Genomic DNA, 13870 nt, shown 5'->3' with positions numbered 1-13870 from the left:
GAATCACAGCCTCAGTAAAGTAACTAATACCTTGGTCTCGGGTTTATTTGCAGGGGACAACATTGTCTCTTTCTCAAAAGTCTCATCACTAGTAAAGTGGGAAAGAGAGCCTGGTACCTGAGGTTGAATTTTGTAACTTTCTACTTGACATGTAAACTTTCAAACATGTATATATTTATCTTCAGTGATGTATAAGGTTCCTGTTCTTAGTGCTTAAGAGTTCACTCAGGATAACAGAGGTTTTGTTTGTTTGCTTGTTTTTATTTATTTTTTGCTATTGGCTATAAAAGAAAATTATACAAGAAATAATGATGTAGCAGTGTTGTGTTATATAGAAAGTCTAAATGATGAAGAATGTTTTTTATTCTGTTTCAAAAAAAATAGCAATAATTCTGGTTATTTGGCTCCAGGCCTATTTTCATCTCTTTAGATGTAAGCCCCTCCTCTTCAAACTAAAGCTTTGTTCCACGGGGCCCTGCTTTGCTGGGGGACATTCGCAGGAGGAAATCTTGCATGCCCCTTCGCAGTTGTGCGTTCTCAGCAACCTCTCTCAGGCTTCTGTGGAGCTTTTCCATCTCCTTCTGTTCACTCCGGACATCTACAGGGAAGCAGACATAAATGCGCAGACAATGCCTTCTCAATCAATGCCTCATGATGAAACTCAGCAACCCTGTTGCTTATAAGATCTAGAATAATCAGATAATTGTATCCCCTTGTTTTGCAAGTAACACAGTCAAGCCAGAGAGTTACCTAATGATTTATCTCAGTATGGCTGGAGGTTGGGGGAGGTGACTCTTAAAAGGAGCCTACCCCTTTAAAAGCCATAGGAGGCTGGAGAACTGGCTTAGTGGTTAAAAGGGCTTACTGCTCTTACAGAGGATCCAAGTTCCACTTCTAGCATCCACACTGTGCAAGAACAGAACCTCCAGGGAAATCCCATTCCTCTGGTCTCCCAGGACACCTTTACTTACACACACACACACACACACACACACACACACACACACACACACAGCAGAAGAAGAAACAGTAGAATCTGCTCACATTACCTCCAGGCAGCTCTCCATCACTCGGACCCCTGTCCTAGGCCAACCTCCATTCCCCACAAACTTGCTTTGCTATCTTTTGGCATCTCAGATTTTTATTTTCCAACTGTATTCTGATTAAATCCTCACTGTGGTTAACTTGGTGCTTGTTTTATAGTTTTAATTTGGTTTGGTTTGGTTTTGATTTGAGACAATCCAGGAAATCCCCCAGCCTCTGCCTCCCCAGTGCAGGTATTGCCAGCATGTACACTCAGCTGTGTAATCTTATAGCAGCTAGTCCAGACCTTGTATAGACAAATGTCAGACTTAGTCTAACTGCATCTGTGAGCCTTGAATAAAGCCACTTCCTCCCCTTAATGTGGCATGCCATCAGTTGAAGGCTGCCCTCCCTCTGATTAAGAAGAGATCCTCGAGTTGTCTGGCTTTCACATGTGCCATCAGTCCACGGTTCTGCAGAGATCACCTCTGGACTCCAAATGAAGCTCTTCCCAGAGTCTCCAGCCTGCTAACTTCTTCCATTAAATGCTCAATATACACAACGTCCACTACTGAGTAGACCAATTCTTCAAGCACAGTCCTTCCCATACCCACCTATATCCTCTGAGTTCTGTCTTTCTGGAGAACTCTGACCAACATAGTTCTCAGGGCAGACACTTCCTATTACTGGGTCTGGCTCCAGTCATCGTTAGCTCACCATGTCCCAGATGGTGGCCTGGATGAACCTGCCTGAGCCGGGCCAGCTATGACCAGAGGTGACCCAGAGGTGAGTTAGAACCCAAGGCTTCTGCCTTGATGGTGTTTGGAAGGCCTTCCTCCTCTCTGCTCCTCAGTCCCCCATACCTTCCATGCAGAACTCGGCTGACACAGCCTCTCCTGAACCAGCCATGATTGTCTCTGCTTCTCAGCTGCAACAATAAGCACCTGCTGCTAGAGCGGACCCTGTCCCTCAGGTATCACTTAAGTGTCATTTCTGATGAGATTTTCCTTAGGCCCTTCCCCAAGCACGTATTCTACTCACTGACTTGCTATTACCTGTCTCTCTCCCAGAAGCCCCTTGAAGGTGACTTTAATCTATTGCTAAGTGAAAAACATCATGCTTTCTAGTCTGGGAGGTTCCACTCTGACAAACCAGGCAATATTGGAATGCACAGCTTGCCACTTGGTCTTTCCATAACCTTTGCATCTGGCATAGTCTTCCTTCATGATGTGCACTTGAGATTGGTAGGGGAAAGGCATCCATGCAGGTAGAACTTAGGCCAAACTTGGGGCAATGCCCTGTCTGCAAGGCCTGGAGGGTTGGAAGACCTTCAACAGGCATGATCTCTTTAAAGGCCACAGATACAGTGAGCACATAAATCAAGTCCCCACGGAGACTTCTTTTACAAATGGCTGTATGCCACACACGCTCTCCTACCCTGCTTTCTTCCTCTTTCCAACACAAGCTACAGACTGCTTCACACTGCTGTGTCCTGGGCTGGGATACTTCATCACCCACTAACCACATACCTAGCATAACTTGTGCTGTGCACTCAGAGGTTTGTGATATCTTGCTCTGTGACACTATGAGTGACACTGCTCTCCTGGCTTTGTCTGTGCCATTTTGTGCACACATGAGATGCTGAAGGGGCAATTTTCTAGATTCCCAGGATGCCAAGCAGGTAAATTTTTGCTAGAAATTTCTCCATTATCCACCCAACTCCCACCCGTTACCATCTCCAGTTTATACAAAGTAGCCCAAGGCAGCTGTAAGCAGGGAATGAGAGTAGAGCCACATTCCCAGGGTCCTGGTATATCAGGAGAATCAAGTCCCTCTATCACCAGGAGATGGAATCCTTTCTAAAGAGAGAGGAACTTGGAAGAAGGGGTTGTGGAGATGGGATGGTGGGTTGCCAGTTGCAAGTTGCCAACTATGGAAGCCTGGGAGTGAGCATATCCTAGGCTGAGTCTCTTTCTGCAGTTGGAAGATGAGGTGCCAGCTAATATCTCAGAGGACTTAGGAGAATTACACAAGATGGTGCCCACCAAGACAAAGTTCTTGTCTTTGCTGGGTAGAGTGCAACAGTTACAACCATCATCTGCATAACTTTTCCTAAACATTCTCACCTTGATGTCTGTGTTTTAAATTTTTTATTATGTGTTTTTATGTATATGTGTGTTTTGCCTGTGTGTGTGTGTGTGTGTGTGTGTGTGTGTGTGTGTGTGATGTACAGGCAGTACTATGGGGGTCAAAAAGAGGATACCAGATCTCCTGAGACTAGAGATACTGGTGGATATGAGCCGCCGTACAGGTGCTGGGAGCTGTACCCAGGTCCTCTGGGAAAGCAGCCAGTGTTCTTAACTGCTGAACTACTTCTCAAGCCTCTCTTTGATATCTTTAAATTCAACCAGAGGTTACCACAGAGTTGCCCTTCATTGAACAGTTTAGTAAAACTGTACCTGCAAGCTCCTTGTAGAGTCCATCTCCCTGGGGTGCAGCAAGGGTTAACACGGTGGTGACGCTGCTCTTGACCTTCTCTGTGAGTCCATGCTACATGACAAAAACATCAGATCAGTTAAAATGAAGAACCTAAAGGAAAGAAAGTTATATAAAATGAACCTCACTCAGTCCCTCAGCTGGAGATGACCCAGAATCGGGTTGCCCAAGAATAAAGTCAGGTCCAAAGAGGAAGCACTTGGGAGTGCGCTGATGACCCCAGAAGCTTTGTCAGCAGGACAGCATTCCCACTGGCTCCCACCTGCCTCTGCAGCTCTTTTCCTGCCTGTGAGGATGCATGGCGGGCTATCTTCTGGCCAACTGAATCTGGAGCTAAGGAAGAGATGCAGCACCATTACCCACAGTCCTCTACTGCATGAGTCCTGAGTTGGTGTCTATCAGCAGTGCTCCAAGCAGTGTACCTTGTTTGATAGGACTGATTCTCCTTCCCTAAGGCCTGAGAAATGTCTTCTTGCTACTCTCAACCCTTTGAACACCAAGGACAAGTTTCTTCCCTCTTCTGTTTCTTGTCTCCTGTGGCAAACACCAAGTGTCTTTTCCCCACCATAGTGTACTCTAGTTCTGAGCTGGGATCTCCTTGCTTCCTGACCTTATATCTCTTTTTCAATGCTGGATCAAGGGCCCTACCTTGAGCAGTAAATTAAGCTCAGTTGGCCTCAGCATCCTTGTCTGTAAGATCAGAGAGTGGGAAAGCTGTAGCTTCTAAAACCAGATGCAGTGACCTCACTACAGACTGGAGACAAAGCTGCAAGCCACCCAACTGATCAGTTTAGCAGATTCATCAGTACAGTCAGTAGAATAGTATTTTGTTCTTCAGCTTGAAAGAATGTTGTAAAGGAATCCACCTACTTTTACTTTTAGTTAGTTAGCTAGCTAGCTAGCTAGTTTATAGAGGTAGGTGGTACATGCCATGGCACACAGATGGAATCAGAAGACAACTTGCAGGAGTCAGTTCTCTCCTCTTACTATGTAGGTCGTGGGGATTGAACTCAGGTTCACCAGGCTTGACAGCAAGTGTCTCTACTTGCTGAGTCATCTCATCAGCCTAGAGGTAAGTTTTTAAAAATAGGAACTCTTCTCATGCTGAATGTGCACAACACAACATTCCGTTCATTATGTAGAATAAAAGTATTTAAATAATTGAAGGTTGACTAATACTCTTGATTCTGAAAAAGATTGGGGGATGGGAGCACATGATGATCTTACTGATTATTATTGATCTACATTTCTGTGATTTAAACTACAGGCTGTCGGGTTTCAAACCCTGGACAAATGGCTGAAGTGTCCATTTAACATACCAAAGTGGACCTGGATGCAGATTCTCCCTGAATCCCTCAGTCCTCTACTGCATGAGTCCTGAGTCAGTATCTATTGGCAATGCTCCAAGGGCCCCCCTGGCTGCCATACTTCTCCCCCTACACTAAATTCTTCACTCCAGGGGCTAGGTTGTCCTTCTCCAAGCTGCCCTTCCCTATATAAACCAATTATTTTGCTTACCTGGTCATTATGTCTACTATCCTCTGGGCTCCCTTGTTATTGTACCTGGTTCCCCTCTTTCCCCTCTTCCTCCCCTCCCCCATCTCCTCACATGGAGCAGGGTCATGTCCACTCTGGCCTCTCCCAGATGTCCCTGCCTCTGGCTATGCTCTCCCACAAATCTGTAATATAACTCCTCCTAAACCATTCTTAGGAGCGGTCATATCCTTTCCTTTCTGTTTCTTTGTTTCATTTACATGTACATATGGCTAGTGTACTAGTCCCTTTTGGTGGCACTGTTTCATTGAGCACCTTATGATCCAGTTCCTATGTACTCAGTGGAGATTGGTTATCTGGAGCTTGGTAAGTTTCCCACACGTATTTCTGGACTGTGATACCATGTTAACTGACTGGACGCAAACAGCTGCTAATAAGCAAGATAGCCCTCACCTAGTCCAAGGGAAGGAAGCTCCATGCTTTATACAACAGAGAATGAGGTTTCTGAACCTGAAGTGGGTGGAGTCAGGAAGAAACAGGATCCAGTGTCTCACTCAGGGAGGTCAGTGAAGAGTTAGCCTAGCCTGAAGCTGCCTCTAGCTAGTTTCCTCTGGTGGCTGGGACAGAGATCAGCCAAGCCTGAACAATGACAGAAGCCTTGGGAACCTCAGATAGCCAGGGAGGGGCTAATTAGACGAAGATGAAGGTTTTCTATCACTTGGAAGGAAGAAGGTAGCAAGCTAAGAGACCTAAAACCAAGACAAAATTGTCTACATACATTTAGGTCCAAGAGGACTTTTAGGAACCATTGTAGAAACAAGAATCAAACCTGAATCTGTGCCAGGTCCTACTACCCAGTGATCTATGGTCATATTCTGACATTTGCTTATCAAAATTGTATGGAGCTAAGCTATGTTCCTTATTTTAAAAAAATAGTTTTAGGTTATGCTCCTGTTAGAGACGCTGGCACCGTAACTCTAATCTGCCTCTCAGTAGCTATGCGACTTTTTGATGAATCCCTTCTGCCTGTTTTTGTTTGTACATAGAAAGGATACAACAGTGGCACCCACCTCACAGACTTGCTGGGGATTCATGAGTAAATGCACACAAAGAAGGGGGCACCCACCTAACTCTTACATCACCGGCTCTGTGGATGGCTTTGCAGTGACGAAGGCCATAGGGACGAACAGAAGGTGATGTGTTTCTAAAGCCACAGTCCTGTGACATAGCCAACACCAGTGCTTGGTGGCAGGGAAGAAGGGATGTTGAGCAATGTAGCCATATGCTAGGCCAGGTGCAAAGGGCATCCATCTCTACTCGGCCCAGCTGTCTACCATCTGTCCTGCATCCGTTCTCCACTTCTTCTCCCCAGGCCTGGACTTCCCCGAGCAGATATAGAATACCTTCAGCTGTCGAAACTGGTGCCACATCCTCTCTTGAGCCCTCTCAAACATGCCTTCGGCCACCTGCCGCTCCACCCCTCTCCTGAGGACATCCTTCATTCTTTCGCATGCTTTCTTGCCAGTGATCTGAGCTGCCTCTAACAGGGCGTGAGGGGGAATAAAAGGAAAGTAGTCACAATCACATGACAGCCAGGGCTTGGTGAGAAATCTGTGGTATCAGAAGAAAAACCAGGCAAGCAAGCAAGCAAGCAAGCAAACAAGCAAGCAAGCAAGCAAGCATGCAAGCAGAAAAGCACATGTGCATACATAGACACATATCATGTAAAATAATGAAACCCAGGATTTAGATTAACTATCATTCAGAAGACCTAAGGACCGACTGAATCAAGCAGGTTACAGAAATCACTCCTTTACTCAGGAAGGGGCCTGAGAGTTGATCCCTGAGCATTTACAGAAGGTGCAAGTAAGGACATCAACCTAAGCTACAGTTCAGGGGCTAGGGCAACACGTAGATAATGTGATCGCCCTGCAGTTGTTTCAACAAGTAGGTTGAGCGTGCCACAGAACTTAGACTGGAGGGGTGGAGTCTTATAAAGAAGCCAGCAGAGCAGGGAGCTAATAGAAAATAGGAGGGTTCCAGAAACTCAGAAAGAGGAGGTGCCTCCCTGGGAGCCACCTTCATAGCAGGGCTTCAGGTCGTTTTGGATGGAGCTGGTGACAGACTCGTAGATCTTCCTCTTCCTTCGGAGGATGTGGCTCTCCAGGCCTCCCAGGATGGTACTCATCTGAGAAAGCATGTTAACATAAGGCCATTTGGGATGGATCCTCTGACAGAAGCACTCAGGTGTGCCTGTTTACACGCTACCCCATCCCCCTGCCTCACATGAGGCTTGACTGTTGTGATGTGACTTGACCAGATCTAGAATAACCAAGGAAACAAGCCGCTGGGCATGTCTGTGAGGGATCATATTGACAGACTAGCTGATCTATATAACCCATGTATCAAATGTGAGTAGCACCACTCCACTGAGTGGAGTCCCAGCCCAGACTACACAAAAAAAGAAAGGAAGGAAGGAAGGAAGGAAGGAAGGAAGGAAGGGAGGGAGGGAGGGAGGGAGGGAGGGAGGGAGGGAGGGAGGGAGGAAGGAAGGAAGGAAGGAAGGAAGGAAGGAAGGAAGGAAGGAAGGAAGGGAAAGCTAGCACCCATACTCAGCACTCACTGCTTCCTGAATGTGGGTGTGATGTGAGTAGCTGCCTCCATGACTTCTCCTCAGTGACAGACTGTACCCTCAAACTGTGAGCCAAGATTAACCCTTCCTTCCTTAATTTGCCTTTGTCAGGATGTGTTGGGGGAAAGAAACTCATACAGCCGCCCACATGTCACAGCCCAGCTGCCAGCTCCCTGTGGGCAAGGACTCTATCCAGAGAATCATTATTCCCTAGAGGAGCCCCACAGTACCTGGACCCTACAAACCACCCACCCAGTAAGTGCATCCTAAGTACAGCATAGACCTAGGAAGCCTCTTTGAGAGAGCAGGGACGCCAGCATAATTGCTAGCATAGCCATGTGATTCCAGTTAGGCCTGGAAGAAAGTGAGTCACAGACAAGATCCTGGAGTTGTCAACACTAGCAAACGACCTAAAATAATAACGATGATAATTTAAGTATTCTGTGAATATTCTGGGGTCCGAGTCCGCTGCACTGCCTCAGGTGCTGTTACTCATTGCTTCTCCGTGGAACAAAGCTCGCCTCAGTGTCCTCTGCCTCCATGGTGGCTTTAGAACCTCTTCTCTCATCCCTGTCCCTCCATGGCTCATCTCCATCCTCTCTGAGGAGCATACCTCCTGGATCAGGAAGCTTCTCTTGTATCCATCGTGTTTCCAGCCACTTCTAATCCCAATTTCTGCCATTCTCTCCTCCAGGGAATGCTTGAAAGCATCTATGTGCTGCATCAGAGCAGGGGCAGTGGCCTTCCCATCCCTACAGAAGAAAGCAGTACAGCGGCTTAAGTGACCACGGTGGTGACTGTTCGGACAGGGCGGTCGTGAAGCAAGCTGATTATCCTCTATTGCTTTAAAGAGAAAAACTGATGCAAGGCAGCAGTCACCGGATGCCCCCAGTGTGCCAGACACTGGGTTGTTCAAAGCCTTTGGCCTCAAGGCCTATGTAGTCGGTGTGATAGTATCTTCTCATAGAGGAGAAAATTGGGGTGCAGAGGGGATAGTTGAAAAGCAAGAGATCACACAGCTAGGAAGAGGCAAAGGCCAGGCTCACCTCAAAACTCACAGTCTGTCAATTGCAGTGCCTGCATGAGGGAGGGTGGGGCTTGAGCCTTGAGGGCAGGAGAGACGTAAGGGAGTGAAAAGAAGCTAACCTTTCCAGAATATCTGAGAAAGGAGAAGCATCGGGATACACAGAAGAAAGCCTGGGCTTTGAATCCTTGAGTTTTTCTATGATCTGGTGACCCTGGAAAAGTTTCTCACAGTTCATCAGGGTCTGCTCATTTGTGTGTAAAGGACCAAAGGCACTGTGTAGAGCTCAGGAAGCATTTGACAATGCAAACACATGCCTATTAGCACAGCAGAGGTAGGCTGTACTGAATGCTGTTCGACGTCTCTGTGGCAGGGTGGGGTAGGAGATGGTATGCTATGACTGAATGTTTAAAGACTGGTAGGGACAGAGAGAGGACGCTTGGTGATAGGCTGCTGTGTTGCAGATCTGGAGAACATCTTTCTGTTGATGGAGGGAAGAGTTAAAGGTCAGGGAATTAACGGGCATGGGGAAGGGACTCTGCCCACAACTGGCTCATGAGCATGCACACATCAGAATCAGACAGCATCCTCCCGGGGCCGCTTTTTCTTTTCACACTCAGGGAAAGTTCTGAAAGCCCTGTGCTTATTTTATTCCACACTCTCCAATCAAAATACCCTGGCTCAGGGCTCAGATCCCTAAGAAAACGAATCCCCTGCTGCATGAAGGAGATATTTGAAAAATAATGGCAATCATAATATTAGTCTGGAAGAAACATCTCCATCTGTACCCCAGTTCACCATGGGAAATTTTTAAGTAAACCAAACCAAGATGGCTTTTGTGTTTTGCCAGAAGCTAAGCTTTCTGTCTCAAATAACCAGCTACTCTTTACACTTTCAGAGCCAAAAAAATAAATTCCTAAATCTGAGACTCTGGCTTGATGTCCCACAGATGTGTATTAATGAGAGAGCAAGATGAAAGATTCTTTACCTAAAAATGCCTCCGAATACAGGGTCGATCTGGTCATAGATAGGCTGAGACAGGGCTTCATTCAGGTCTATTCTAGCCAGAGTCCTGGAGGCATAGACGCCATTTTTCAGGCAAACAGCTTTCAGAGTCTGGTGAAAACCTTGGTTTCCTCTGCTCCTCTAGACAATCAAACAATGAATTAGCAAGTCAGTGAGAATTAACTAGAAAGTCATAAGGTCAAATTCTCATTGCCATAGATCAAAGGTCATTCATTATTAAGAATTATGGGGTGGAAATGAAGACCACCTGGTCTTTAAACATGTCCTTAAGCCACTGACTAATCATGATCACATCTCTAGGTTGACTGGAAGCTCCTTCTTGGGCTTCCAAAGGGTCTCAGGCTCATGTCAACCACAAACTCTGTGATGATTAATACTGATTGTCAATTTGATAGAATCTAGAACCACTAAGGATACAAAACTCTGGGCATGCTTAATATAACTCTAGATTGGGTTAACTGAGGTGGGAAGACCAGCACTAAATGTGGATGCCCCCATTCTATCTACTGTGGTCCCAGAATGAACACAAAGGAGAAGGCAAGTGAGTCACCAGTAGCCATCTCTCTCTGCTTGGCTGCAGATTCAATGTGACCAGCTGCCTCACGCTCCTGCAACCACGCCTGCCCTACCATGATGGGCTATACCCTCAAACTGTGAGTCAAAACAAGCCCTTCCTTCCTTATATTGTTTTATTACTGTTGTTTTATTGGTGGCTGGTATTTTGTCACCAATACACTAATTCATCTTTCCAGATAAACTTTGATTTGCAGTCTCCTCCCTTGCCAATCTCTAATGTTAGCCTCTAATTTGCTTGTTGAGCTCAGTCCCAGATCTCACCAATCTTTATGTCTGCATCTTATAGTGATTCAAATAGTGATTAACAGCTATTTGTTAAATGAGCAATCGAGACACAAATTGAAAAGAAAATGAACTGTCGACTAACAGTAAGTATATGTCTTGAAATCCCTGAGGAAGAGTACAAATTTTGTTGACTATTTCATGAAATATAATTGGATTTGTATATATTTGGCATTTTACCCAGGTAAATAAACATCCATACATCAGAGGGAGTAATATTTAGTATATAATTAGAGCTATAAGAAATATTAACTAGCCAGGCAGTGGTGGTGCATGCCTTTAATCCCAGCACTTGGGAGGCAGAGGCAGGTAGATTTCTGAGTTCAAGGCCAGCCTGGTCTACAGAGTGAGTTCCAGGACAGCCAGGACTACACAGAGAAACCCTGTCTCAAAAAACAACAACAAAAAAACAAAAACAAAAACAAAACAAAAAACAAAACAAGAAAGAAAGAAGAAAAGAAATATTAACTAATTTTATCTAAATAGTGATCAATAACAGACAATAAAAGTGTGTTTGCTAAGAGTTCAGTAGAGAACAACATGAGCTTTAAGCAATGATTTATTTTAAGAGAATAGCTACACAGTATGAAATAATAGATAATATTATATTGTATAATATCACGACATTCTAAAAGTGTCTCAGTTACCATGTGTCATCCTTTGCATGTGCAGCAGCCCTAACCGGCTCACTTGTTTGAACACTTGGCCTCCAGCAGCTGGTGTTGTCTGAGGGGGTTGTACAACCTCTCGGACATGTAGCCAAGCTAACAAAAGTGGATCACTCTAAAGCCATAGATATCTGCTTCTGGTTCCTGATCCATCATGGTGTGAAAAAGCCATGCTGCAAGTTCCTACCACATTCATCAAAAGAGATGTGCTAGCTCCACGCCTTCTGTCCCATGATGGACTGTGCCCTCTAAACCGTGAGCCAAGACAACCCTCTCCTCCATTAAATGCTTCACAGCCACAGGAGAAATAATGCATGAAGTAATACGTACAGATTCAGAATGACTCACTCTACCAACTCTCTTAGCTTTAGACCTTTAGGTTATTTCACCATGTTGAATAAAAGATGGTGATGCTGTGTGTCTGCCCTAATTTCTGACACCAGAGGAATATTATTTATCAGCTAGGTGAGCCTCATGGAGAAATAAGTCACTGAAGGGCTGATGGAGGGGCCTTGGTGGGGTGGACTGTTGCTGAGATGGCTGGCAACCTCCTCTTTCACAAGCAATGTGTCTCAAGGAGGTGCCTCTCCTGTATGACGTTATCCACTAGCGCTACTCAGTCACTCATCTTTTATGATCTGCCTTATTCTACAAGGAAATAGAAACCCTCCCTAGGAAACAGAGTGCCTGAATGTAGTGAGACAGAGGACTTAAAACAAGAGTAAATGCCTATCATCTCTGATTTGGGGATGGTTTGGATACTACTTCTGGTTCAGGGCTTTTCCTGGGTATAATCAGGGTTGATTGGTGTTAGAGTTCTCTGAATGAGGCAGGAGGATGTTACCAAGGGTCCTAGCTGGCTCAATATGATGGCTTTCCACCACAGCTGGGTGGTAAAAGTTCAGGGTCACATGTTGGCAGTGTTTGCTGAGGCCTCTTCATGTAGGAGGCTCATGGCCCTGCCACACGTTTCATTGTTAATGTCACAACATTCAAAGTCATTTTTTTTAGATTATTTATTTATTTATTATTTGTACACTGTCGCTGTCTCCAGACACCCATATGAGGGCATCAGATCTCATTGCAGATGGTTGTGAGCCACCATGTGGTTGCTGGGATTTGAACTCATGACCTCTAGAAGAACAGTCAGTGCTCTTAAACGCTGAGCCATCTCACCAGCCCCATTCAAAGTCATTTTAAAAACAGATACAACATATTACCTGAGCCTTCCATCTCATCCTAACATGTTGATAGGTCACCACCACTCCTTAAGCTAATGGGCTGAATCATTAGTTATATCATGGCCCTTCCAAAGCCTAGGTGTTAAAGTCCTAATAACCAATGTTACTGTATTTAGAGATGAGTTATTTAAGAAAGCTAGTAAGGCTAAGTGAGGTCACAAAAGTGGAACAAAAATTCAATAGGATGGGTGTCCTTATGAGAGAGACACTAGGAGTACGAGAGAGAGAGAGAGAGAGAGAGAGAGAGAGAGAGAGAGAGAGAGAGAGAGAATATGAATATGTAAGGGGACCATGAGCAAGCCACTGTCTCCAGGACAAGGAAAGAGGCCTCAGCAAACACTGCCAACATCATCTGACCCTGAACTTCCAGCTTCCTGAGATGTGCCTGTTGCTCAAGTCATCCCCTGTGCCTGTGACATCCTGTCATGGCTGCCTTAAAAATACAAGTCTTACAGAATTCCACCTGTACTTACAGCTCCATCTTTGAGAAAACCCATACAGGTGGTTGATATGTACAACTATTTGTGCCAAGCAAGGGACCTGCAAGGTGCTGCTCCCTCTTTCTAACACAATTGATAAAGGCATCAACGCCAGGAGATGTTTAGGCCAGACAGGTAGCTTCCCCAATTCTACAGAAGAGACGATCAAGAAATCTCTAAACAGGCTTGAAGTACTGAATGGTTTATGCCCTGCTCAGGGTGTGCAGTGGAACTGACTCTCAAACTAAGAGACTAAAATCCTGAAGCCCAGCTCTGCCTCTGCTGAACTACAGACTTCACTTGCTCCAAAAGCCACAGGGGAACACTCCTCATACAGAGGATTTCCTACACAGAACTTTCGCTCTTCCTTACTGTCTTTTGTTTGTTTGCTCGTTGCTTTCTTGATTGAGTAACTGATTTTGATTTGGGGTTTTGGAAGTAGAGGTTCATTCTGTAGTTCCCCCAGATTAGTTAGGAACTTACTACATAGCCCAGGCCAGGCTGAAACTCACAGCCATCCCCCAGAGTGGTAAGGTTATAGATGTAAGCAACCATGCCTAGCTTTCTTCAAGCTCTTTCTAGAAAGTGAGGAAAGAGTGTGAGAGGCATTTGGAGATCAAGCTGCAGAGCACAGGTGTGTGTCCTCTTGAAAAGGCTACTCACCACCAGGCATGCCCTGAGGATGTGGCGGTAGGATGTCCTGGCCACCTGGACCCCTATCTGCAGGGGTTGTTCCATTCGAGCAAAGCACTGCTCAATGGCCTTCTCCAACAGCTCCATCTTCTCCCCCACAAATCGCCGCAGGTCAGGCATGTTCAGCTGCTCAGTCTAGGAACAAGGTCACAGGAGCATCAGATGCCCTAAGCTCTGCTCCCATGGGCACCCTTCGCCAGCACACACTGCAGCCTGCAATTCATCCGGAGTAGATT

At 45.6% G+C, this 13870-nt stretch overlaps 1 protein-coding gene across 2 annotated transcripts in view; it reads right to left on the bottom strand.

Moving 5' to 3' along the window:
• Positions 1 to 240: 240 nt before the first annotated feature.
• Positions 241 to 13870, bottom strand: part of Nuggc (nuclear GTPase, germinal center associated) — a 43862-nt gene continuing 30232 nt past the window's right edge. Inside the window, exons 13-19 of one of the 2 annotated variants that reach the window (XM_028758875.1) lie at positions 13605 to 13769; positions 9658 to 9815; positions 8259 to 8397; positions 7093 to 7201; positions 6417 to 6553; positions 3483 to 3573; positions 241 to 598 (exon numbers count right to left, since the gene is read on the bottom strand). In XM_028758875.1, the coding sequence (XP_028614708.1) occupies positions 453 to 598; positions 3483 to 3573; positions 6417 to 6553; positions 7093 to 7201; positions 8259 to 8397; positions 9658 to 9815; positions 13605 to 13769 (945 nt within the window). In that variant the 3' untranslated portion in view covers positions 241 to 452. Of the gene's footprint in view, positions 599 to 3482; positions 3574 to 6139; positions 6554 to 7092; positions 7202 to 8258; positions 8398 to 9657; positions 9816 to 13604; positions 13770 to 13870 lie in introns of both variants that reach the window. The other variant, XR_003710190.1, reaches the window with a different exon arrangement.

The sequence above is a fragment of the Grammomys surdaster genome, unplaced genomic scaffold (genome assembly GCF_004785775.1).
Source record: "Grammomys surdaster isolate TR1022 unplaced genomic scaffold, NIH_TR_1.0 126219, whole genome shotgun sequence".
NCBI lineage: Eukaryota > Metazoa > Chordata > Mammalia > Rodentia > Muridae > Grammomys > Grammomys surdaster.
The sequence above is the reverse complement of the archived record's forward strand: the minus strand, read 5'-3'. Positions and strand labels throughout refer to the sequence as shown.